General features: G+C 45.5%; 1 protein-coding gene across 4 annotated transcripts in view; it reads right to left on the bottom strand.

Annotated features, from left to right (window-relative positions):
• Positions 1 to 26356, bottom strand: part of NALCN (sodium leak channel, non-selective) — a 398131-nt gene that overhangs the window by 222107 nt on the left and 149668 nt on the right. For all 4 annotated transcript variants that reach the window (XM_074983150.1, XM_074983148.1, XM_074983149.1 and 1 more), the window contains 3 exons: positions 10851 to 10993; positions 10628 to 10732; positions 8118 to 8204 (listed from right to left, as the gene is read on the bottom strand). In XM_074983150.1, the coding sequence (XP_074839251.1) occupies positions 8118 to 8204; positions 10628 to 10732; positions 10851 to 10993 (335 nt within the window). The remainder of the gene's footprint in view (positions 1 to 8117; positions 8205 to 10627; positions 10733 to 10850; positions 10994 to 26356) is intronic.

Below are 26356 nucleotides of genomic sequence, written 5' to 3' on the forward strand. Positions count from 1 at the left end.
GATATTTGGCAGGTTATTTCAAAAGAGGGCCATCTTCTGACCTCAGTTTCAAATGTACTTGCTATTGTAGACGTGGCCCAACAGAAATTCTTGCTCTGTTTTCTAGCTCTCCTCTTTACATGCCTGCATGCCACAATAAATTAACAAATAAATATTCTCCATGCTTGGTTTTTCATGTTCTTCAAATATAGGTAAACTGCTACCTCCCTTGCTGCCTTAGTTCTTGATAAAGCAAGATACAAATATTGTGGTGGTTCCACTCTGCGACCAAAGTCAAGCTTGTGATCAATTTTGCATGCAGTGTTCTTTCACACCCCTGGATTATTATGAAAATGTGTGCTGTGCATCTCTTCCAAATTTTCAGCACATAATCCCTGAGCAATATGTGAATTTTCCAAGCAGTGTGAAGAAAATCAGCTGATTAGCTTCTGACTCTTATGCAACTAACTTTTGCCCATCCCTCCTCCAAAACTTTTGCCCATCCCTCCTCCGTGTCTACACTAGCATGTACATTTGAAATTGAGGTATGAAGATGGCCCTCTTTTGAAATAACCTGGCAAGCATCTGCTCACACTCTGCAATTCTTCTAAAGTAGGGCCAATCCCACGCTAAGTATCATGATTATTTTGGGCCTTTCTAGATTGTCCTAGACCCTGGCTGGGTCTCTGGGCTTATGGAATTACTTTGTTAATGAACCCAAAGAAAAAAAAATTCTCAAAAATGTATAACTACTGGTTTACAATCAGCTGAGAAAAACCAAGTTTCACTTAATGCTTAGCCAGCCAGCTACAAAGGCATGGAATAGGAATTATTTTTCAGAGAAGCACAGAACAAGTAGTTTAGAAGCAATTTGGCTGTTGATGCTGCTGGGTAAAGGCGTGTTGCCAGATTGCCCTCTTTACTTGTGATCCCATATGCATCTCTGTGCAGAGGAATTAAGATATATCATGTTAGATACCATGAATTTTCATTTCCCTTTTTTTGTTGGTTTGTGTTAGGTATCTTGGGTATTGACTAATGCCTCATTCACATAAAATGAAGGGTATTTCGTTACCAATTTCTTAGGGTGAGGGCCTCACTATACCAAAGGGTGTACAAACACAAAATAAAAGACAGCTCATAACACAAACAGCTCTTTTAACTTCTTCCCTTATGGTAAGCTGATCTTCTCAACCTCTGATCATTTTCACTGCCCAGTGCTGAATTTCTTCTAATTTCCTCTAAGGGAGACGTAAAGCGCTTTCCCAGCCATGCAGCCAATGTAGAAAATGAGGTTAGAATGCTCCCATATCAGACAACAAGGAGAAAATAGCCAGCTGATTGCCTCACTGCTACAGGAGGTCTATTCTACTTAATAGAGACTAACTGTTCATTTCTCCCTCCTTCCCTGATGTGATTCTAAAAGTTATACCAGGCAAAGGAATCCTGCCCCCACCTTCCAACATACCTCACTTTTCTGCAGCATTGCTGCTATTACACCTTTTGGGTGAGAACTGGTTCTGTTCTGGCAGCTTGCCCCTTTCCATAAGCCCATCCTCCAGGAGGGGAAAATGGCTGTTGTTTCTGTTTTTCAAGATATTCATTAAATGCTTTCCATAATATCCTGCACTGCTACCACAGGGAGGGAGCTTCTGTGAAACTGGGCTCATGAGGTATCAAAATCTTACCATCTACATTGGCTTCTCTGGTGAAAACACACTCAGTTTCCACACAGACATGGTCCCCTTCTGCCTCTCCTTTTCTCCACTGTTCTCTGTATTTACTTTTTGAAATTATGGGTACATACACATTACATATAATTTGTCTGAATGTATACTGTTCACACACAACACTCCCTAGTCTCTGAAGTAAAAGCCCGCATTTTTGAGCTACCCTTCTTGCCCTACTAGATCAGCTACACACCACAACAACACAACTCACAGAAACTCATATGAACTGATACAAGCAAACTCCATCCAGACTCAGGACTTTAGAATGAGATTAGCGCACATGAATATGAATATGCATCTTGTTTACACTGACACCCTATGAACTTCAGGATTTGTGGAAACTATGCAAACTGCTTCTGATGAAACTAGCCAACCCACTCAAACTGAACATAAGAGTACAGTCAGCTGCAACAGTATATTTTTTCCCCTCTCCTCATGATGGGGCTTTTAAAAATACTCACTGAAGTTATTTGAAAGAAATAACATATTTTTAAGTATCTACTACTAGTGTATTTACAAAGGCTGCCCTCCTTGTCTCTTTCTGATGTAACAGAGGGATCTCCTACGCTCTTCGGACCAAAAAGAGTTCTGTGAATTTCAGGTCAACAAGTTATTGGCATTGTCCAGACAAGAAAACAGATTATGATAGAGAATTAGACAGAGAGTGCCACAGGAACTGATTCTCTTCTCAGAAGTAATTCTTTATAAAACCATTTAAGTTGGTATAAGTGAGAACAGAATGTGGTATAAAGGTGTAAAGCTTTAAGAGGACTTTTGAGTTACGTAGGTGTAAAGAGAAAAGAACTACAACCACTACTCTAAGTTAATAAGTTTTAGTTATGAAAAGAGAAAGAGGTTAAAAAAATTACACTCCCTATTATTACCGCTGCAATCAAATTTCCTGAACACTGGCTGGTCCTTTGTGTGTCACTTTGGTGGGGAAATCTTCTCTTTCTTATTCAATCTATTCCCTATGATGCAGCTAAAATTATCTGCTATTTCTGCTGCTTTGATTATGACCTCTCTACCCTTTGCTAGTTTCCCATCTTTCCACATCAAGATTAAGATCCTTGCCCTCAATTTCAAGGTTCCACACAATTCTTTAATACATATAGATATACACAATATGACAATATTACACAGCATAAGACAACAACTCTTTCGGGAAAAGATATTAGAATATAGCTGTCTTCTCTGTTGTGACTGGCCAGAAATGTTTCAGGGGTTTCTAAGCCTTGTGATCTCATTTTCATTTTCAAGAAAGAACCCGTTTCTTAAATTTTGTAGTACTCATATCACATAGATTGAGACCAAAGTGTTTAAACGTAAATAGGATATTTTAAAAAAGAATTTAACTATAAAAAGTTTGAGATCTCAGTTGGTTAACAGGACACAGGTGTAAATAAATTTCACACACACCTAAATTTCACAAGAAAATAGATAAAGATAATTTTCCTTTATATATATATGCTATAACACCATGGTCATGTCTCTGTACTTACCTGAAAACTTCAAAGACAAATTACTAACACATAAATGCAAGGAATGAAGATCCCTGCATTGATACAGGTGTTAGTAATGTGATTAATAAGGTAGGAAGGAAGACACAGCTGGGTTAAAACTTTTTAATTAATCTTTAAGCTACCAAACCTGTTCTATACATGTACTAAACCAAAAAGTGTCTTTGGTGACAGAAAGACAAAAAGAAGCAGGAATAATAAAAGCCAGACCCCATATCCCAGTTCTTTACGATTCTTAACAGACAAGAAATACAAAGAAAAACAATGTGTCTTTAATAGGAGGATTAAAAGATTAAATCATTTCCAGCAGTTTGTAATACAGACTTTTCTGGCATCTCATGTTCGCTCTTTTGGTATCCATGAGACTGAAAACTCCCCAGTATGTTGGTAGGTGTTATTCACACGTAGCAGGAAGTTGTAATTAACTTAAATCTATTACAAAAGTATCAACAACAAGAGCAAAAGTAATTTGGGAAAGTGGGTTCCTCGGTGTGCATTGACAGCAAATGGTATATGTTGAAATTGAAATCATGCATAACATTTTATTTTTTGTGGAGCAAAAAATCCAGTATTTGTAATCAATGCCATTCATGGGAAACAATGAAAACAAATAACTGGAGATGACAGGTCATCTTTTGGGACAAATGAAAAGAAAAATGAAATAAAAACGATTATAGGTGAATTCTCCCCATAGTTAATGTTGCAACAATGGTGTTATTTTAGGATGGATTTGCAAGTCAAACATAAAACCCCAAAGGCTAGTAATCTGTGTGTGTGTGGGAGGGGACAATTTGTTTCACTGGCAATTTCCATCTATTCTGAAAACATAGAGAAAACTCAATAGAGTTGCTGAAATTAAAGGCTCCTTAAAAAAACACACACACACACACATTAAAAGCCAGGGTCCCTGACTTACTTCTAGTGCTTTATTCTTACATACATCTGCCCTTTCACTAACCAAATCAGTGGAACAGGAACCTTTCTAATCTTCACTTTGTTCTTCTGTTTAGAGGTAGATATTTGGCTATTTATACAATCTCTGTCACTGTAGTACCTCACAGCATTAATAGATTTAACCCTTCAAGGGCCTGGGTGAGGTATTTCCTACTTTAGAAATTAACCACTTGCTCAGGGTCTACAGGAAATTCATGGCTGAACCAGCAACTGAACTCAGGTATTCTAGGTCCCAGCCCAGCATCCCATCCACTGGACCATTTCCTCCCCTCTGAGGCTATGTCTAGACTAGAGGGATTTGTCAGCAGAGAAGTTTGTTGGAAGGTATCTTCCGATAAAACTTCTGGCAACAGACCACAGCCAGACTGCAGGACAGACTGAAAGAGTGATCTGCTCTCTTAATAGAGAGCAGCAAGACTGCCCAGTCACTCTATCAGCAAAACAGCCAACAGGAAGCACAGCAGACAGGGTTGCCTGGTGTCCTGAAAGCACTTTCTGTCCACTGAAGGCCCCGCATAATGTACAGACCAGCGTTTTGTCAACACATCTCCGTTGACAGAGGCATTGTTCCTCCTGGCGAATGGGGTACAGCTATCGACAAAAGTGCTGCATTCTGCTGACTCATTGTCAACTGAACACCGTTGGGAATCTGGATGATTCATGGGTTTTGTCGGCAGTCTAAATATAGCCTGGTACAGAGCACAGTTTGTGAGGAGATAAACTCTTGACTCCCTAGTTTGTGAACTATTTGCTGCTTACATGCAAAAACTGAGAAAATGTCAATGAATATTTGGAACTACTTCAAAACACAATCCTAACTTCTGAAAGTGAACCATATTCTGTGTGGTTTCACTAATAATATTAAAGAGCCCAGAAAAGAAGTACAAAAAACCTAACAAAATCTGTTTTCCTCTGGATTTGGAAACAAACAATGGAATTTGAACAATACTACACTATAAATTTCAGTTGTGTGCATTGTTTCTTTTTTACTTGTCGTTGACCTTCTCCAAGGTAACAGAAAATTAGAAATCAGCTGGATGTTGCCCAAAAGATGAAATCACATCCATCTATCAAAAGAAACCTACCATCTGAATTGTAAAAGTAAAAAAAGCCACTGCATCAGCTGAAGCAGGAGGTTAAAATTCAATAGAATACAAGTTGTCATGTGTTTTTGTGACTTCTGGGGAAAAAGAAAGTAATATGCAGCATCACAGTAATGCAACAAAGATGGAGCAAGCAAGTCAGATACTATCTTGGTGTGAGCAGTTCCCACCAGTGACAGGGTAGCCTAGTGGCTAAGCCCCCTCGCCGGGGCTTGGGGTGTGAGTCTTCAGCCCCACCCAAGAGTCTGTTGGCTAAGTTTGATGCGTGGCCCCAAAAACCTACTTTCCCTGCTGGAGGGAGAGGATTCCCCTGGGAGAGGCTTCCCCCACCCTTTGTGCCTGGGGGAGGGTCCTGAGGCTCTGCCCTCTAGCGGCCAACCGGGTGGCAGCTCTGGCTTGGGCCCTGCTGCCTCAGAGCCAGCTCCTGCCCTTGGTTGGTCAGCCACAAACTGGGCTGGCTTCCTTCCCTTTATACCCCTCCAGGACTGACACTGGCTGCAAGTGAACTGAGGTGAGGCTGATTGGGCCAACAGGCCCTGTCTAACCCCTGCCCTGCCTGGCCTCCCTCTCACACTCTTACACTTGGCTTCTATTCCATGGTGTTCACCATCAGTTTGACTACATTTTCATCACCACTTGCGATTATCACTTGAAAAATGATAGGTCTCAATGGAGAACTGATAATTCTCCAAATTTAATTTTAAACAAGCAATTGCCATTGAGAGCATGTGTTTCCCATGGAGTCCTGCAGAGTTTGATTCTTGGCCCTAAACTATTTAAAATTTTTATCAATGACATGTAAGAAAATGAAATCATCACTGATTAAAAATTGGCTGATGATACGGAAACTGGGGGAAAAGTAAATAATGAAGAAGAAAGAGAAATGATTGAATGATTTGGTAAACTAGCAGAAACTAACCATACGCATTTACTATGGCTAAATGTATATATCTGTGGACTAAGAACATATACTGTCCCTACAGAATGCAGAGACTCTATCCTGGGAAGCAGTGACTCTAACAAGATTTGAGGGTTTTGGCACATAATCAACTGAACTTGACTTCCCAGTATAATGCTGTGGCCAGAAGAACTAATGGATTTCAAGATGCATAAGCAGCAGATTCTCAAGTAGGAGGAGAAAGGTTGTGTTACCTCAGTGTTTGGCACTGCTGTGATTGTGCTGAAACACTGTGACTAGTTCTGGTTTCCACAATTCAAAAAGGTTGCTGATAAATTAGAAAGGTTTCAGACAAGACCATGAACATGATGAAAACATGCACGTACAGTGAGACGCTCCAAGAGCTTAACAAAAAGAAGGTTAAGAATGATTTGACTGCAGTCTTATATAAAAGTATCTGTAAAGGGAACAAATACTTAACAATGAGTTTTTCAGTCTATCAGAGAAAGCTGTAACAACCTAATGGATGGAAGCTGAAACTGGACGAATTCATACTGGAAAAATGTTTTCCATTTCACAGATTCCACAGCCAGCAGGCACCCTTGTGGTCAACTAGTCTGACCTTCAGAATAACACAGACCATAGAACTTCCCTTGTGAAAGTATCTAAATTTGCCCAGTCCTGCCCTGTGAAGAACAAGTCTGGACTCGTCTGTGAACACATAAAGCCCCGTTGAGGCACAATTCCATGAGTATGTTAACTATTGCATAATTTGGATTATTGTTGATATTCTGAATATATTTAATGGTGAGATAATTAACCACTGGAACAATTTCCCAAGGGTCATGCTAGATTCCCCATCACTGACAATTTTAAAGTTGAGATTGGACATTTTCCCAAACAACAAATTCTTGGAATTATTGGGGGGAGGGGTTCTATGCCTTGTGTCATAAAAGGGGTTAATCTAGATTACCACAGTGATCCCATGTAGCTTTGGAATCTATGAACAGATAAGAATACAATGTAGATGAGGCTGGGTACTTCCAACCATCAAGAATTTACATTCTTTTTGTTGAAACAATTAAGGGATATGCCAGGAATAACAGACATATTACACAATATTATTTCAAGCTTGTCCACCTTTTAATTATGTGCAACTTTGGTAAAAGACATTTGTGAGGAGATATGGTGTGTGATATCAAGTAAGGCAGGCTCACTGACAAGTGTCATTGCTTATCATGCACAACTGAAAGTTATAAATAAAACGTAGGTACTCTCTACATTGCCCCTTTAATGGGAGACTTTATTTACAAATATCTTCACCTCAATTTTGGATCAAGTAAGGGGTGAGTAAGATGGATTTTCACTAATGTGGCCAGGTAAAACTAAAAATATAAAAATTAAACATTTATAACACAGTATTTGATTCAAGAGAAACTCTTTCTCTCTGTTAACCATATTTTTATCCTGAAAACGGTTTCGAAGTACTTCTGTCCTGACTGTGTTACTTGGTCTACCTTTTTAGTGAGCAACTTTGCATTCTGAGGTTGAAAACTGTGCACATTGTACACCTAACCCATAAGCAGGATTGATTTGTAGGGAAGAATATGGACATAAAGAAAAATTATTTAAGTGATTTAAGGTAATAAAATATTTTTAAAACCTTTCAAAAGGACAACATCAGACAGTCCCTTTATAAAATATGTACTTTTCTAGACAAACATTATAATTTTGGGATGAGGTCCACACTGCTTTCTTTGCTGATTTCATGTTTCACGTGCAGTAGAACCATGTAAGTTAACAATAAATTAAAGACAGCTGATGAATTCTTATTGCAGATGTAATTTCTCACCAACAGCTACTCAAAGCCAACCCTCACACCTTATTGTTTTCACGGATTGATTTATTAAAAAATAAAAAAAAAATACTGTACCTGTAGACATGCTGGAGCTCTGCCCTGGGGTTTATTCACATCAACAGCCACTAGCTGCCATCCTCCAGCAGCATCTTCATGAAACATCTTGAAGAGGAAAATACTTGTGAGAAGCATATTACATACTGATAAATACAAGTGAAGTATATCTTATATTTTGCTTAGGATCTTCTCATAGTTTGAGCTCTGCACTCTTAAAGAAGAGGAACTGTTCTTAGTGTTACAGAATATGCAAGACAGATTTCACCACTCTCATATTTTAATAAAACTTGCTCCTGAATAATAAACTTTAGTGTGAAGAATTTCACTCAGACAATATGAGAAAAACACATCGCATCTACCTAATCATTAGTCCCAATATATTACTACTAATTACACCAACTAGTCCATAGTGGATCTGTTCAGCAATATTTATTCTATAGAATTTCTCAGAACAAAGCTCCTCATCTATTCAACATATTTAGAAGAAACCCAGCCATTTTTTGTTGTTGTTAAAAGCAATTTTCATGTTGGTCTTTTTCAGAAGCCCCTGGGGTTTACACCAAGGGAACCATAATAAATCTCACCCTTCCCTTTTACTGACAGAAGTACTTCACACCAACAGTTAGATTCTGACCTTTGTTACACTGGGGATATCTAGAGTAACTCCACAGCACTTCAACGCAGTTACTCTGATGACAGAGTCGTATAATTAAAAATGTGGAGTGAAATCCTGGCAAAACTCCCATTGACTTCCAGGGGTCAGGATTTCACCCCAACCATTTGAAAAAATAGAACATGTACATAAACCAGCTTTTAACAATAGTTCATAAAAATATGTAGACTGATTGGGATACGAAAGTGTGCGGAAAGCCATTAACAGAAAATGTGCATGCATTCTTTTGAAGACAATGAGCTATACTCATTTATCTATCTATATATTTTACTCATCATCTGACAGAACTTCCTTTACACTAATTACTTCAGCAGCCTATAAACACCTGAAGGCTAATTTTTCTTTGATCAACAGCAAACTAATTTTCAGCACAAGTTAATTAACTTGTCAGGTGGGCAAATGAAGTAAATTCCTTAGCAAAAGTGCAGAAGAAAACTTTGTTAAGGTCACTTCATGCCCAAAACAAAAAATATGGTACACCTTTATCTAGCAATGTGCATTGGAAAGGCTCCACTCGATAATTCCAACTCACACTGAAACAGTAGAGGGATTTTTTAATAAATCTGTTAAATTAGATTCTCATTACATCAGCGCTTCAAGTAATATTGTTGGAACAAGATTGCCATTAGCCTGTCTACAGTCCACAAATCATTTTTAGTCTGTGAGAGGATGGTTTTTACACCTAATGCGACCACAGTCTTCTGATCTGATGATATTATCTTCAGAGGTTCTACTCGCCTCAGTTTTCCCCCAATAGCTGCTTCTACAGTTTCTCCATACAGAAAGACTCTAGTGTAATTCCCAGAAGTTGCTGTGTTAAAACCAGGGCTATGATAGATACCAAATACAGGCCTGATTTGTACACTTGTGTGCTATATTTGATGGGCTCATCTTTACCCAGAATTCAACTTCTGCTCAGACTGTGGACTCAACAATAACCTTGTGCCAATGAGTTTCATAGACAAAGTATGGATTGTGTGAAAAAGTATTTTCAGCTAGGTGTAATGTAAAGGAGCAAATTTTAAACAGATAGAAATATATTCTGATGCAAGCTGCACTTCGGCTGCTGAACTCAATGCCACAAGATAGTCTAGAGGCCAACAAACCAGAGGGATTCACTAGAGGACTGGACATTCAGGTGTACAACAAGAATTTCCACAGTTATAATAGAAAATATTCAAGAAAATAATTTGGAAGAGATTTACACCCATATACTTATGGGCACAAATTAACATCCAAACATTGGGAACCAGGAAGATAATACCCTTATGGGGAAGTTTTCGTTATGTCTTCTGTAGAGTTTTTGCATGTGGCAGCTAGTATTGGCCACTGCCAAAGATCCTGCAATAGACAGACCACTGATCTGAAGCAGCATGGACATTTCTACATTCTAGATACTTAAAATAGTGGCTGTGATGCTGCAGCAGGCATTTTAAGTCATGAAAGGGGCATGCACAAGAGGGAGGCAAGCAGGAGCATGTACCCCCTTAACCAGCAGGGCATGAGGGGGAGGGCACAGAACTCCTCCGCCCCCAGAACTGCAGCAGCAAGAGGCCAAATCCCAAAACTCAAATGTTATATATGGAAACAAAAATAAAAGGAACCATTCTATCTCTAGTGATGATAGACAAGTGGGCAATGTGTACAGTATATAGCAAGAGATGCCCACAAACAGTGGCTTGATTATGCCCTACTGTATTATATTTTTTAAGCTAACCCATTTGAATGATATACTCTATAACATAGAATGTAACGAGATGGAAACTAACGATCAGGGATTTAGGGCTTATTAATCTGCAATATATTAAAAGCAAACAGTATCTCAGTATTCACAGCTATAACAGCAGCACTCTACCTGGGTAGTAGCTGTAGAGGTGGTACTGCTCCTGGACCCCCACATCTGCTGGAATTGCACTCTTATTTCAGCAAATGTTTCAATGATGACAGCGATGAACACATTCTACAAGAAAAATTAAAAGCAAAGGCTTACCAGGAAGCTCAGTAGGTGGAAAAGAGCTGAGATTCATCTGAGCATGATTTATATTTCAAGCAGGCATAAAAGAACAAATGTGTAGTACCTTAACAAGCCAGGCAAGGAAGAAAATTAAGGTGATGAAATAGAAGTATGAACGCCATCGGGGAAAACTGTCAATTGCTCTATACATAAGGAACACCCAGCCTTCTTGAGAAGCAGCTTCATAAACGGTAAAAATGCTTGTTCCTGTAGGTGAAAAATGAAAATATCTTAAACAGAAAAAAAAGCATTTTTAAGATATGCAAACACTCATCTTTCAACCATTTCCTTTTTGTAAATGGTAAAACCTCCCCTAAGGGAGGTAGCTCTTTATGCTCACTTCCATGGTTTTTTCTTGTGGTTGGATCTAAATTGTTTCTGTAATATAGTGTGGCAGATCCACACCTTTCATACACCTTTGATAGCCCTGTGGATCACTGTAATGGAAAATGTGCAAATGACTCCAAGAGCAGAACTCAGACCGCTGTCAATAATCTCAGTATTATCTATGAGAAAAGATGAGTTAAACTGTCAGGATTGTTGACCATCCTCCAGGATAAATGAGTTTTAATTTATTCTGCATTAATTAAGCAAGTATTGATTAAATCATTGCCTGTGTACAACAAGGTATGTGGTTAAACTGGTACAAGTAATCACACTCAATGCATCTGAATACTGTAAAAGTGCATGTATCTATTACAGCCATTCTAAGTTAAGCATCCTATTGCTGTCAGAAAATGCTTTATAAAGCATTTTAAAGTTACAGTTATTCAGTCTTTGGAGAGTGGGGTGTGGATTGGAAAGCTGTGAGCTTTCATGTATATGAAAACCTATTTGATATAAATACGTATTGCTAAGAGTTATTATTTTTCATTATTCTAAGAACCTACAAACTTTAGAAGACAAAACTAGCTAGTGTCACCACTGCCTATAGGATCAGGGCCTTGGGATTTTTCATTTATTTTATTACATATTTGTTTACTTTTCTTATAAGTGATCATGATTATCTCTAATGATATGATTATCTCTAATCATAATTATGACCACTGACTTTCAAAATGACCAGTTTTGTATCATTATTATTGTGTGGTTTCCCTGGTCTTTTTATTGTATACATCTATTGTTTGTTTTATACTTACACTATAATGTACTTGGGGCGTGGAGTGGCATTTGCTATAGCACAATGGGGCCATGGTCTATCACTGGAGACCTTGGCTACGTCTACACGTGCACGCTACATCGAAATAGCTAATTTCGAAGTAGCGACATCGAAATAGGCTATTTCGATGAATAACGTCTACACGTCCTCCAGGGCTGGCAACGTCGATGTTCAACTTCGACGTTGCGCAGCCCAACATCGAAATAGGCGCAGCGAGGGAACGTCTACACGGCAAAGTAGCACACATCGAAATAAGGGAGCCAGGCACAGCTGCAGACAGGGTCACGGGGCGGACTCAACAGCAAGTCGCTCCCTTAAAGGGCCCCTCCCAGACACACTTTCATTAAACAGTGCAAGATACACAGAGCCAACAACTAGTTGCAGACCCTGTATATGCAGCACGGACCCCCAGCTGCAGCAGCAGCAGCCAGAAGCCCTGGGCTAAGGGCTGCTGCCCACGGTGACCACAGAGCCCAGCAAGGGCTGGAGAGAGAGTATCTCTCAACCCCCCAGCTGATGGCCGCCATGGAGGACCCCGCTATTTCGATGTTGCGGGACGCGGATCGTCTACACGTCCCTACTTCGATGTTGAACGTCGAAGTAGGGCGCTATTCCCATCCGCTCATGGGGTTAGCGACTTCGACGTCTCGCCGCCTAACGTCGATTTCAACTTCGAAATAGCGCCCAACACGTGTAGACGTGACGGGCGCTATTTCGAAGTTACTGCCGCTACTTCGAAGTAGCGTGCACGTGTAGACGCAGCCCTTAAGTACTAATAAAATGCAAATCATAATAATGATCCTATAATGAGCCTCATTCAGGCCAGCTCCTGCTCTTATGCAAAACCTCGTTTAAGTCAATGAGAGACCCATTGGCTATGTCTACAAAAGATGTATCCATCTACAGAAGTTTCCATAGGAAGAGATGTTACTACAAAACTTTTGTCGACAGATCGCATCTACACATAAAAGTGGCTCGATCTTTTGATCCGCTCTGTCAACAAAAGGGCCCCCCAGAGCATCTACACAGCTTATTTGTTGACAGTTTCTGTCAACAAAATGCATTTTGTGTGTAGACACTTCATGAGTTTTGTCGACAAAACCCCAGTTTTGTCGACAAAACTCTCTAATGTAGACATAGCCATTCACTGTAAACTCATTGGAGGACAGAGACCCATATTTATGTCGTAGAAGGTTCTTCGCCATCTATATATTTACTTTTCTCTCATTTCTAAGAAAATATTTTATTGGGAAATATTATTATCATTATACCTGGTCTGCACTCGGCCATGCTCGGCTCTCCCCAGCAAACAGCAAGGAGGCTCAAAGGATGGGGTCATATTAGAAGCTTTTTCTGAATTTTAAGATCTTTATATAAAATGTTCATTTACAACATCATTCAATGGAGAGAATTTTTGGTAATGTCTAAAAATCAAATGCAAACAGATTGTGAAGTCAGACGCTCAGAATGATAAATATTAATTCTGGGCACCTGTTCATTAGCACTCTTTCTGAAATGCCAGCCTTCTATCCAAAGCACTTGAAAATTGTTCAAGCCTGACTTTTTAATCCAATTTGCTATTTACCTTAAGTAATTCAGATGGCACATTCTCTACTGTTGTAAATAGCAGAGCAAAAGACTATTTAAGCTAGGAATTAGAAAAATCTGAAAACATACATGAAAACAGTGACATTTCTTTGCTGGAATGCTCTACCAAAGGGAAACCAAGATGGAAACAATTTTTCTTACCTATTAATTTTTTGGAGTTTTTTTGTATTTTTTTTTGCTAAGTCAGTAACTGGTGGGTGAGTCTCTGTTCTACTGAGTATGGAAACACTCACAACACTGCAGTGCTAGGGCTTCTTGGGAAAGAACTCCAAACCTGTTGGAACCCCTCAGAATAACCGTCTCCAGAGATGAATGACAGGTATGTTAAAGAAGAGGCCAGTTCCTTAGCTGGTGTAAACAGCCATCACTCAACTAAAATAATAAGAATGCCATTGATTTACAGCCCCCCAAAGCTGGGACCCTATTTCTCTTTTAATAAAAAAACAGCAGAGGTTGCAACATTAATGCAGGTGTAAATCATTTCCTATTTTTTCTAGTATGGAGATGTTCATAGACATGGACCTTTGGAGGACAAAAAGAAATGTAACAAGTCCCGTGTCTTTACAGAGAAATCACAGTCAGGCCTGAGTAACACAAAAGCAATTTCTGACTTGCAGTTGGTATCTGAACAGTTTTTGTTCACAGATGTCTGAGTGCACAGCAGAAGCTTTCTCTCTGTAATGCCTAATAGGTGAGTATGGATGCACAAATTCTTGTGTGGCTTTCTGTCCTTTCCCAGCATTTTCCTTACGATGGAGTTCAGGAAAGAGCTAGAAGATGTACTTTGGCAGAAGGGGTAGATTGTGTAAATTGACAAAGGAAAAAAGAATGCTTGAAATTATTAAAAAGGAAATAAAATTACAAATTAAATTCTTGCAAAGAAAAGAGAGAGAGAAAAGGGGAGCTGTCTGGGCTGCAATGCATTGCATTGCATGTATTGACTGAGGCCATAATTCCAGATGCGTGTGGGATATTTCACAGAAGCCTGACTCAGTGACAACTTATCAGCACTGTGTGCCTCTAGCTCCACACTCCATGGAAAGAAGATTCGCAGTCAGCCACTGGACTGGTAGATGTGCCTTGTGCAAAATCATATATTTTATAAGTGGCATCTTCTGCCTCTGGTGGGGAGAAGCCACAATTTGCAGCACAGTGGTATAGACAACATCTACACTTATGAGAAATGTTGACGGCTGCTATGCAATTATAGGTATGCCAACTGAATACCTAAAATTGATTTTGTAGCCATCGACATTGTCCCTGCCCTCACTGCAGAACGTCAGATGGACAACGTTTCTTAATCCGTGCAGCACGCAAGGAATTCTGGGGTGACACTGACCCCGGAATGTGCCTTTTCATGTGTGCGCGAAACAGCGCCCTGGAAGATTGAACCTAAGCGTTCAATCTTCCACGGCCATTGCAGACCTAGCCATATGCAAAGGCTATGTCTACTCTAGCAGCATCTGTCGACGGTAACATCTGTCAACAGAGTTGTGTCAACTGAAACTCTGTTGACAGAGTGCATCTACACACAAAAGCAGATCCACAGAGCTATCTGCTCTGTTGACAGAGAACAGCTGGATTGCCCTGCTCTCTGTCAACAGACCAGCTGACTGGAAGTTCTGCAGACTGGGCTGCCCAGTGAACTGGAAGCCATCCCTGCCAACAGAAGTGTCTACACTGCACTTCTGTTGACAGAACACTGTTGACAGAAGTGTTATTCCTCAAATTTTGGAGGGATAACACTGTCGAGACAAATGCAGAGTTCAGTTGAGACTCTGTTGACAGAACACTTTAGGGCCATTTCTACACAGGCCACTTTCTTCAAGAGTGGCATGGTAATATACAGACCGAAATATGCTAATGAGGTGTGGATGCAAATTCCCTGTGACTCATTAGCATACGGTCATGGGATTTGGAGTCCAGAAGACCATTTTTCCGGACTCCAAAACGCCGTGTAGAAGCGTGGCCCTGGGGGAGCTTCCGGAAATAAGTCCTTCTTCTGGAGGCCCCCCCCAGGGGCCACGTGTCTAAACAGTGCTTTGGAGTCTGGAAGAACAGTCTTTTGGACTCCAAATCATGTTACCATATGCTGATGAGGTGGGTGGAATTTGCATCCATGCCTCATTAGCATATTTCGGGCCATGTATTACCAGGCCACTTTTGAAGAAAGTGGCCTGTATAGAAACAGCCTATGTGTGCAGACGCTCCCTTACTTATGTCAACAGAAGGCCTCTTTTGTTGACAAAACTCTCTAGTGTAGATACACCCAGACAGTTTTGAACAGACCTTAATAAACAGGAAGAGCAGTAAACCAGTTAATTCTGTATTACACACATTACAGAACACAAAGCGTACATTTTAAAAAGTTAAGTTTGCTAAGATTTTTTTAAAGTTGTAACATATCCTTATACATGGTGGTGTTGTAACCCTGTCAGTGCCAGGATATATGAGAAGCAAGGTAGATGAAGTAAGAGAAACAAGCTTTTGAGCTGCACATAGCCCTTCTTCAGGAAATAGCTTGCTTCCCTCACCAACAGAAACTGGACCAGTAGAAGATATTATCTCACTCACCCTACCCCGTTCTCTTTTCAGACTTGAAGTTTGATGATGCTTTTATACAAAGAATACCTCTACCTCTACAGCACCTTTGGGTAAGTGGCTCTCTGGAGTGTGTGGGTGCCTGGGTTTGGGGGTTCTGGGCCTGGGTTTGTCTGTTTATTTGGTGTTTGGAGTGCTGAGCTGTCTGTTTGTTTGTTTGTTTGCTTGAAAGGCCATATGCTCAGGCTGGCCATGTGCTCAGGCTGCGTGCCGATTGGCTGAGCAGTAGTCAGAGGGAGGGGCCCTCTCAGGTAGGCCAGAGCTCTAAAGCCCTGCTGGCAAGCGATCAGGGAGCATGCGACCGGGTGCACGCGAACAGGGTGGTTGCTAACAGGAGGGACTTTTGAGAGGGGAGTTTAGAGGGGAAGCTTAGAGGGAGCTAGTTACTACTTCAGGTGTAAGAGGCAGCGTCATCCCCAACTCCTGGCTGGAGCTGAGGTACCCGCTGCAGCATGAGGAGCAGGGGGGGCGAGATCGAGGGATGTCAGTGGTGGGCAAGTGGTTTGGGGGCATCTGGTACGACTGTGAGCATGGCAGCACCCACGGAGGCTGCTTGTGGCGTGCTGGCCCAGATTGCATGGCTTCCAGGCCCAGTCCTGCGCTCCCTGCATGCACGCGCCGCACCAGATCTGTGGGGCTCATGGGACACCCGTAGCCAGATGAAGAGTTGGTAGCTTTGGCTGGGACCCAGGGTGCGGCTGGGCTGCAAGATCGGTGCCTTCTTGGAGGATGTGAGGCTGCAGCAGCGTGTGGCCAGGCATGGAGAGGCCAGGGAAATGGGGACCTGGGGGCAACAAGAACTAATAGGGGGCAGTGTGGTGCAGTCGGGAGACATGGGAGTGGATGGGGGAAAAGGGGACAGGGAGGGAGGATCTGGGGGGTGATGGTAACCGATGAGAGGCAGAGGGGTGGGGAGGACGGTCCTGGAGAGGCGAGGTGGTCGTCACGGGGAGCTTTGGGGACATGTGGCGCCAGGGAGGTGCAAGAGGTAGTGGGACCGTACCCACGTTCTCCGTGCCCCACTGCCGTGTGGGTTATCCTGGAAAGGAGCAAGGCTAAGGGAGTAAACCCTGACAGAAAATCTGGAGGGGAGTCCTAAGGCGGTTCTGTGCCAACTTCTGGCATTGACCCGGCAACTCCCGCAGCTGAGCTGGTACCAGACGTAGAGGTTATCCTCTCCTTTGGACTATAGCAGTAAAGCTGAGAGGGGAACACTGGCGTCTGGGCAGCCCAGGGTCCCTATAATCGCCCAAGCTCGCGCCTCGAGAGGCACTCCAGCACCGCTAACAGCGTTGAACCAACACGGGAGGTAACAGATACTGGTTATAACCTCTTGCTCGATTGGCATAGAGAACGAGCGCCAGGGGTTGCCTCCGATGGTGGGAGAGATTGTCGCATCTCACTGGACAATCACCGCCCGCCTCAAGCTGGGCAGCCCCCAGCCAATGGGGTACTGTCCCTCCACAGTTCACCTGCCTCACTGGGTGCGTGAGACTTAAGGTTCCCAAACCTGACAAGTGACCTGAAAGCTGAGCACCAGGCAAACCAATAAGAAAATCAACAAGAAAAGGAAACCATCAAAGTTTTAAGCTTGCTTGCTGGAATGTGCGGACCATGCTCACAGGTCTGACTGAAGATATTCAGGACATCAGCAACACCCGAAAGACCGCTGTCATCAATGAGGAACTGAAGAGGCTCCAAGTTGACATTGCTGCTCTGCAAGAGACATGTCTCGCAGATTTGGGATCCCTAAAGGAAAAGGAAAGATAGGTTACTCACCGTAGTAACGGTGGTTCTTCGAGATGTGTCCCCGTGGGTGCTCCACAATAGGTGTCGGGCTCGCCCGGCGCCGCAGATCGGATCTTCAAAGCAGTTTCTGCCGGACCGCGCATGCGCCGGAGCGCGCCGCTCCCTTGCGCGCTCCTGGCCACGTGCGCGATCCGGTCCCCGCCAGTTCCTTGACCAACCGCCTCGGATGCTCCTGCAAAACACTAAACAGAGATCCGAAGCGGGGAGGATGGGCGGGTGGTGGAGCACCCACGGGGACACATCTCGAAGAACCACCGTTACTATGGTGAGTAACCTATCTTTCTTCTTCGAGTGTCCCCGTGGGTGCTCCACAATAGGTGACTACCCAGCAGTTACCCAAGATAGGAGGTGGGTAATCGGATTATGTGCAGCTTGTCCCCGAGAGGACCGCTGTCGAGAGACGGGTATCCTCTTGGAATACCCTGTGAAGGGCGTAATGTATGGCGAAGGTGTCATAGGATGACCAGGTCGCCGCTCTGCAAATGTCTTTTAGCGCAACGCCCTTGAAAAAGGCTGTTGATGCCGCCACCGCCCTAGTGGAATGAGCCCTGGGCGTGGCCAGTAAAGGAGTCTTTTTGAGTTCGTAGCACATTTTTATGCAGGATACGATGTGCTTCGAGAGTCTCTGCGAAGAAAGACCTTCTCCTTTCGATTTGGGAGCGAGAGAGACTAGGAGTCTATCCGTTTTCCGGAAGGACTTGGTCCTGTCTATATAGAAGGCTAGCGCCCTCCTCACGTCCAGGAGGTATAGGCGTGCCTCTTTGTTAGAGTTATGAGGCTTTGGATAAAACGAGGGTAAAAGAATAGGTTCGTTAATGTGAAACTCAGAAGAAACCTTGGGAACAAAGGCTGGATGCAGCCGTATGGTTACCGCCTCCTTGGAAAAAACAGTGCAGGGTGGCGTTGCCATAACTGCCGCAAGCTCGCTCACCCTGCGAGCTGACGTAATTGCGAGAAGAAAGGTCGTCTTTATCGTAAGGAGGCGGAGGGAAACCGTGGCCAAGGGCTCAAACGGTGGTCCCGTTAGCACGTTAAGCACCAGGTCCAAGTTCCACGAAGGTGGAAGCGGTTTCCGAGTGGGGTATAGGTTTACCAACCCTTTGAGGAACCTGGTAACCATGGGATGGGCGAACACCGTGTGCCCTTCCTCCTCGTGTCTGAACGCCAAAATGGCGACAAGGTGGACCTTTAACGAGGATAGTGAGAGTCCTCCTCTCTTGAGGTCCAGTAAATACTCTAATATTACAGGTATAGGCACCGAAAGGGGGGCCAGCTGTTTGGTAGAACACCATGCCGTGAAGCGAGTCCATTTCTGCTTGTAGGCCTTCCTGGTGGAAGTCCTCCTGCTACTTTTTAGGACTTGCTGCACTTCCTCCGTGCATGTGCTCTCTAAGGAGCTGAGCCATGGATTAACCACGCTTGTAGTCGCAGGCCTTGGGGGTGCGGATGCACTATGGACCCCTGGGCTTGCGTGAGCAGATCCGGCGCCACTGGAAGGGGCATCGGTGGACGGTCCGACATGCGCAGGAGTAGGGGGAACCATTGCTGTCGATCCCACGTTGGGACTATCAGGATCATTCGGGCTCCTTCCCTCCTGGCTTTCTGCAAGACTTTGTGGATCAGCACTGTGGGAGGAAAAGCGTAAAGCAGGGGGCCCCTCCACGAGATTGCGAATGCGTCCCCCAGGGACCCCCGTCCCAGTCCTGCCCTGGAGCAGAATCGTGGGCACTTCTTGTTGTGTTGAGTGGCAAACAGGTCTATCTGGGGAAAACCCCATGCGTGGAAAATCGGTCGTAGCAGATCGGGACGGATCTGCCACTCGTGCGTGAGTGCAAAACGCCTGCTCAGCTGGTCTGCCTTCACATTGTGGAGCGCCTGGTAAGTACGAGGCTTTCAAGATTGTATTGTTGGCGATGCACCAGTTCCATAACCGGACTGCTTCCGCACATAAGGCACGGGACCGAGCTCCTCCTTGCCGGTTTATATAAAACATGGTGGAGGTATTGTCTGTACTGATCCCGACAACTTTGCCTTGTATATGGTCTCGAAAGTGTCTGCAGGCGTTGAACACTGCTCTGAGCTCCAGTATATTTATGTGCAGTGACTGCTCCGTGGAGGACCACAGCCCTTGAGTCACCTCTTCGCCCATGTGTGCTCCCCACCCTATGAGGGAGGCATCTGTAGTAAGAAAAACCGATATTTGTGGTTGGTGGAAGGGTACCCCTGTTAGCAAGTTCTTGGGGTTTACCCACCATTGCAGGGATTTGCGCACCTCTGCTGTGGGCGACACCACCCTGTGAACGGTGTGTGCTGCCGGTTTGTATACGCTCGCCAGCCAGTGCTGCATGCTGCGCATGTGTAACCTGGCGTTCTGTACTACGAACGTCGCCGCTGCCATGTGGCCCAGCAGCTGTAAGCACGTCAGGACCGGCACCGTAGGGCTGAAGGTGATGACCTGCACGAGGGAGCCGATGGCCCGGAAGCAAGTCTCTGGTAGATATACTCTCGCTGTAATAGAATTTATGCGTGCCCCTATGAACTCTATGTCCTGTGTGGGGTCTATCTTTGATTTTGCCAGATTGATAACCAGGCCGAGCGAAGAGAACGTGCCTGTTGTGACGCGTATCATGCGTAGTACCTCCTCCTTCGAGGCCCCTTTGAGTAGGCAGTCGTCCAGATACGGGAATATAAATACCCCCTGTCTGTGCAGGTAGGCTGACACCACTGCCAAGGTCTTGGTGAAGACTCTGGGGGCCGAGGAGAGGCCAAACGGTAGGACCTTGTATTGAAAATGTTCTTTGCCTACCATGAACCAGAGGAATCGCCGGTGAGCCGGATGGATAGTTATGTGAAAATACGCGTCTTGCAAATCGAGGGCTGCAAACCAATCTCCATCGTCCAGTGCCGTAAGGATGGAGGCGATTGTGATCATCCGAAAACATTGCTTGCGCACGTACTGGTTGAGGCCTTGAAGATCTAAGATGGGCCTCCAGCCTCCTGTCTTTTTCTCCGTGAGGAAGTACCTCGAGTAGAACCCTTTTCCTTGCAGTTGCTCCGGCACTCTTTCCACTGCCCCATGAGCATGAGATGGTCTACCTCCTGCTTGAGCCTCGCTACGTGGGAGGCCTGGGTGGAGGTCGTGGCGGTGGGAGCAACTGGAAGGGAATGGCGTACCCCGTGGCTATGATCTCCAACACCCATTTGTCTGTGGTGATCCTTTGCCACTGGTCGTAGAATGGTCGGAGGCAATGGTGGAATAGCCGTTTCAGATCACCTTGTGCGATGGTAGTGATGGCGCAGCCCTGGATCTGTGTGTCAAACGTGTGGCCTTTGGCCCTGCCCCGAGGACGCGCGGCTCTGTTGTGAACGTCGCCTGGGAGTTCTGTACTGCTGGTGCTGTTGATGTCGCCCTTGCTCGTAACCCCTGTGGTACTGGGGATGCTGTTGCTGGTACTGGTACAGTCTCTGTTGAGGGTAGTACTTTTTCTTTCTGTATGGAGGGGTGTAAATCCCCAGGGTCCTAAGTGTGGCTCTTGAATCTTTACTGGAATGAAGGACCGAGTCAGTTGATTCAGCAAACAGCTTCTGCGAGTCGAAGGGAAGATCGACTATCTTTGCCTGCAGATCCCTCGGTATACCCGAAGTCTGGACCCAGGACTCCCTTCGCATCACCACTGCCGTAGCTGTGGAACGTGCTGCTGTGTCCGCAACATCCAGGGCGATCTGAACTCCCGTCCTCGAGGCCGCGTAGCCTTCTTGCACGATGGCCTTGAGCACCGGTTTCTTGTCCTCTGGAAGCGAGTCCATGAGGGAGGTTAACCTAGTGTAGTTGTCGAAATTATGGTTCGCTAAATGCGCTGCGCAATTTGCCATTCGCAACATTAGAGTGGAGGAGGAGTAGACCTTTCTGCCGAACAGCTCTAGCTTCTTGGCATCTTTGTCCGTTCCCCCTGTCTTAAATTGAGATGTCTTTGATCTTTGTTGCGACGACTCCACCACCAAGGAATTTGGTTGTGGGTGGCTGAACAGGAACTCCATGCCCTTCGCCGGCACGAAGTATTTCTTATCCGCTCTCTTGTGGACAGGCGGAATAGTCGCAGGGGTCTGCCATATTGTAGTGGCGGACTCCAAGATTGCTTCATCAAGCGGTATTGCTATTTTGGAGGAGGCCGGAGGTCTCAGATTTTTGAGGAGCTTATGGTGTTTCTCTTGCACCTCAGCTGTCTGGATGCCTTGCGTGAAGGCCACCCTCTTAAACAGCTCTTGAAACTGTTTGAGATCGTCCGGAGGATGGACGTCCCCCGGGGCCGTAGCCTCGTCCGGGGAGGAGAGCGAGGAACCACTGGGGTACGCCTCTCTGGACCCTTCCGGTTCCTGTTGGTGATGGTACACCCTCTCGCTAGAGGCTTGCGAGGGAAAATCTCGGGGTTCCATAACCAGTCCCCCCTGAGATACTTGAGTCTCTGTCCCCGTTCGCGTTTGCCCTCGGGGATACGAGATCGTCTGTGGGGATCTTTCCCTGGTAGATTGCCGGTGGTGTCTATGCCCCGCGTGATAGGGGCGACCATGGCAGTATAGGCACTGTTCTTGGGAAGGTGACCTAGACCATTTCCTTGGTGCATACCCTCTGCGTCTGGGGGAGCGAGATCGTAGAGAGATCTGGGACACTGGAGAGAGCGATTTTGGATAGTATTCCAGCGGCTCAAACCCCAGGAGGGGTGAAGGTGGTCCCAGCCAGGGCGAGGCTGGTTGTAAAAATAGAGACGGGGGCTCCGGGTAGGCTAGGGGGCACCCCTGCCTTCTGGTTGGAGTCTGCAGCATAAGCGGAGGGCTGAAAGAAAGCAACTCCGCAGCCCTGTCTGGAGAGGGGCTGTGGTGCCTCGTTTTGTGTGCAGCCTTCCCCCTCCCTTGGGGAGGTAACTCCGCCCCCTGACGTGTAGGGGATCTCGGCCCCGTCCGCGCCGTGCTCGGCACGCTCATGGGCGGTGCCGCACGTGCGGTGTCCGCCGGTGCCTGCAGGCTGCATGCCTGCGCGTTCTGCACCGCTGGTTCCCCGAGGGTCGGTGCCGCTGCTTGCGGTGCCGCTGGTACCGGCGCTTGTTTAGCCGCCGCCCTGCCTGCGGTGCGGGGCGGCTGTTTGATTATCGGCGGCTGAGCCGCCTCCATGTGGCTCTCCGTGCCGCCGCCAATCAGCTGTTGCTGCGGCTGGGGGCTGCGCACTCCTCCCGTCCCGCTCGCTGTTGCTGCCGGCAGGGATCGGGCTGGGGAGGCTTTCCTCCGTTTTTGTGCTGATGGGGTGAGGGAGGCGGCTTTCCTTTTATGGGCCCCGGAGGTCCCTCCTGCTGCGGCCGCTCCGGCACGTCGGGCTGGAGGGCCTTGTCGAAGAGCAGTATTTTAAGCCGCATCTCCCTGTCCTTCCTTGCTCTGGCTGTTAGTTTTGCACAGAAGGAGCATTTCTGTGTGACATGGGACTCCCCCAGGCACCTTATGCAGAGACTGTGCCCATCAGACGCTGGCATTGCCTCTCGGCAGGACTCACATTTCTTAAATCTTGAAGAGGACATTGTTGGTGAGTCTTTCAGTTGTTAATGGGTACTTAGCACCTTCTCTGTGCTGTTTTTCCCCTTCTCCGATAGCCTGCCGCGGCAGGAGGGCTGATGGCCCTAGGCTCCTGGCCTCCGGTGTTCCGCTTGTTACTGGGACTGGACTGAATGCCGTCCCGCTTGTTGTTTTTTTTTTGTTTGTTTTTTTTGAAAAATAACAACTGGCTAACATGCAGTAGCCTAAGAACTTGAAAACTTTAAAGAAAAAACAGTTAAAACCATTGAATACGCTAACTTGGCCTTAGCCTAGTTCGGATTCCGTCTGCAGCCGATGGCGGTTAAGAGGAACTGGCAGGGACCGGATCGCGCACGTGGCCAGGGGCGCGCAAGGGAGCGGCGCGCGCCGGCGCATGCGCGGTCCGGCAGAAACTGCTTGGAAGATCCGATCTGCAGCGCCGGGCGAGCCCGACACCTATTGTGGAGCACCCACGGGGACACTCGAAGAAGAATACACCTTTTTCTGGCAGGGTAAAGCCCGAGAAGAACCCAGGGAGCATGGTGTTGGCTTCACCATCAGAAACACCCTTCTACAAATGGTGGAATTAGTCATGAGTGGATCAGAAAGACTCCTTCAGGTCACACTTCAAACTCATGCCGGTCCTGTCCACCTGATCAGCGCTTACACCCCAACCCTGTACGCCGCACCAGAAGTAAAAGACAAGTTTTATGACGTACTTAGTGATGCCATAGCGCAAATACCTGCTCGCAAACAACTGTACATCCTGGGTGACTTCAATGCGAGAGTTGGAGCCGATCATGACTCGTGGCCTTCCTGCTTAGGCCACTTTGGTGTGGGAAAAATGAATGAAAATGGCCAGTGTCTTCTCGAACTTTGCATGTACCACAATCTGTGCATCACAAACACATTTTCCCAAACCAAGCAACAGCACAGAGTGTCATGGAGTCACCCACGCTCAAAACACTGGCATCAACTAGACTTGGTCATCGCTAGACGTGATAACCTCAAAAATGTCCTTCTGAAACGCAGCTATCATAGTGCTGACTGCAATACAGATCACTCGTTAGTTTGCTCCAAACTCAAGGTGATTCCCAAGAAGCTGCACTGCTCTAAACCGACTGAAAGGCCCCGCATCGATGCCAGAAAGATGGCTAACTCAGAGAGAGCTGAAAAGTTCAGAGTGACCCTTGAGGAGAATCTGTGCAGCAACCCTGGGGGTGCCGATGTGACATCCAGATGGCAGCATCTGAGGGATACAATTTACAACATGGCCTTGTCGGTGTTTGGAAGAAGAGCTAGAAACACAAATGGCTGGTTCGAAGCTAACTCCGATGAGATGATTCCAGCCATCGAAAAAAAGCACGCTGCGCTCCTGGAGTACAAACGTTTGCCAAGCCAGAGTACCCTGCAAGCACGCAGAGCAGCCAGAAAAACAGTACACCAGACAGCCAGGCGCTGTGCCAACAAGTACTGGCTCGAGCTATGTAGCAGCATCCAGACCAGTGCTGACTTTGGTAACCTCAGGGGAATGTATGAGAGCATCAAGAAGGCATTAGGACCCACCCAGAAAAAGATGGCACCTCTGAAATCCAAATCTGGTGAAGTCATCGCTGACAAAGCCAAACAGATGGAGCGCTGGGTCGAGCACTACTCCGAGCTATACTCACGTGAGAACATTGTGGTTGACTCAGCCCTCGATGCCGTCGAGCTCCTACCAGTAATGGACAAACTGGACCAGGAACCAACTGTGGATGAACTGAAGAAAGCCATCGACAACATTGCAGTAGGAAAGGCCCCGGGCCAGGATGGTAAACCACCAGAGGTAATCAAGTGTGCCACGGACACCCTCCTGAAACCCCGACATGAGCTACTGTGCCTGTGCTGGAGAGAGGGAGAGTTCCACAGGATATGCGCGATGCTAACATTGTAACCTTGTATAAGGAGACAGAAGCGACTGCAGCAATTACTGTGGAATCTCCCTCCTAAGCATCACTGGTAAACTGTTCGCTCGCGTCATCTTCGGCAGACTCCAGAAGATTGCTGAGAGGGTGTATCCTGAATCACAGTGCGGATTCCGCACAGAGAGATCCACCGTCAACATGGTCTTCTCTCTGAGGCAGCTGCAGGAGAAATGCAGGGAGCAGAGGAAGCCACTCTATATTGCCTTCATCGACCTGACCAAGGTCTTCGACTTGGTCAGCAGGGACGGACTGTTCAAACTGCTCCACAAGATAGGATGTCTGCCACGGTTACTCAAGATGATCCAGTCTTTCCACGAAGACATGAGAGGAACTGTCCAATACGATGGCACATTATCGGATGCTTTCAGCATCAGGAGCGGTGTCAAACAAGGATGAGTCCTTGCTCTGACATTGTTCGGGATCTTCTTCACGCTCCTCCTTAAACATGCCTTTAGATCTTCAACAGGGGGCATCTTTTTGAACACAAGATCTGATGGGAAACTGTTTAATCTTGCAAGGCTGAAAGCTAAATCTAAGGTGTGGGAAGTCCTCATCAGAGATATGCTGTTCGCAGATGATGCTGCTGTTGTGTCACACACAGAAGACCAGCTTCAGAAGCTGCTGGATCGGTTCTCCAAAGCATGCAAGGACTTTGGGCTCTCCATCAGCCTAAAGAAGACAAATGTACTTGCTCAGGACATTGTTGTTTCTCCGTCAATCAGCATTGACAACTATACATTAGAAGTCGTCCACGAGTTTGTTTACCTTGGGTCCACCATCACTGACACCCTGTCCTTGGAGACTAAGCTAAATAGGAGGATCGGTAAAGCAGCCACAACTCTGTCCAGACTCAGCGAGAGAGTGTGGAAT

This window comes from Carettochelys insculpta, chromosome 1, assembly GCF_033958435.1.
Source record: "Carettochelys insculpta isolate YL-2023 chromosome 1, ASM3395843v1, whole genome shotgun sequence".
Classification (NCBI taxonomy): domain Eukaryota; kingdom Metazoa; phylum Chordata; order Testudines; family Carettochelyidae; genus Carettochelys; species Carettochelys insculpta.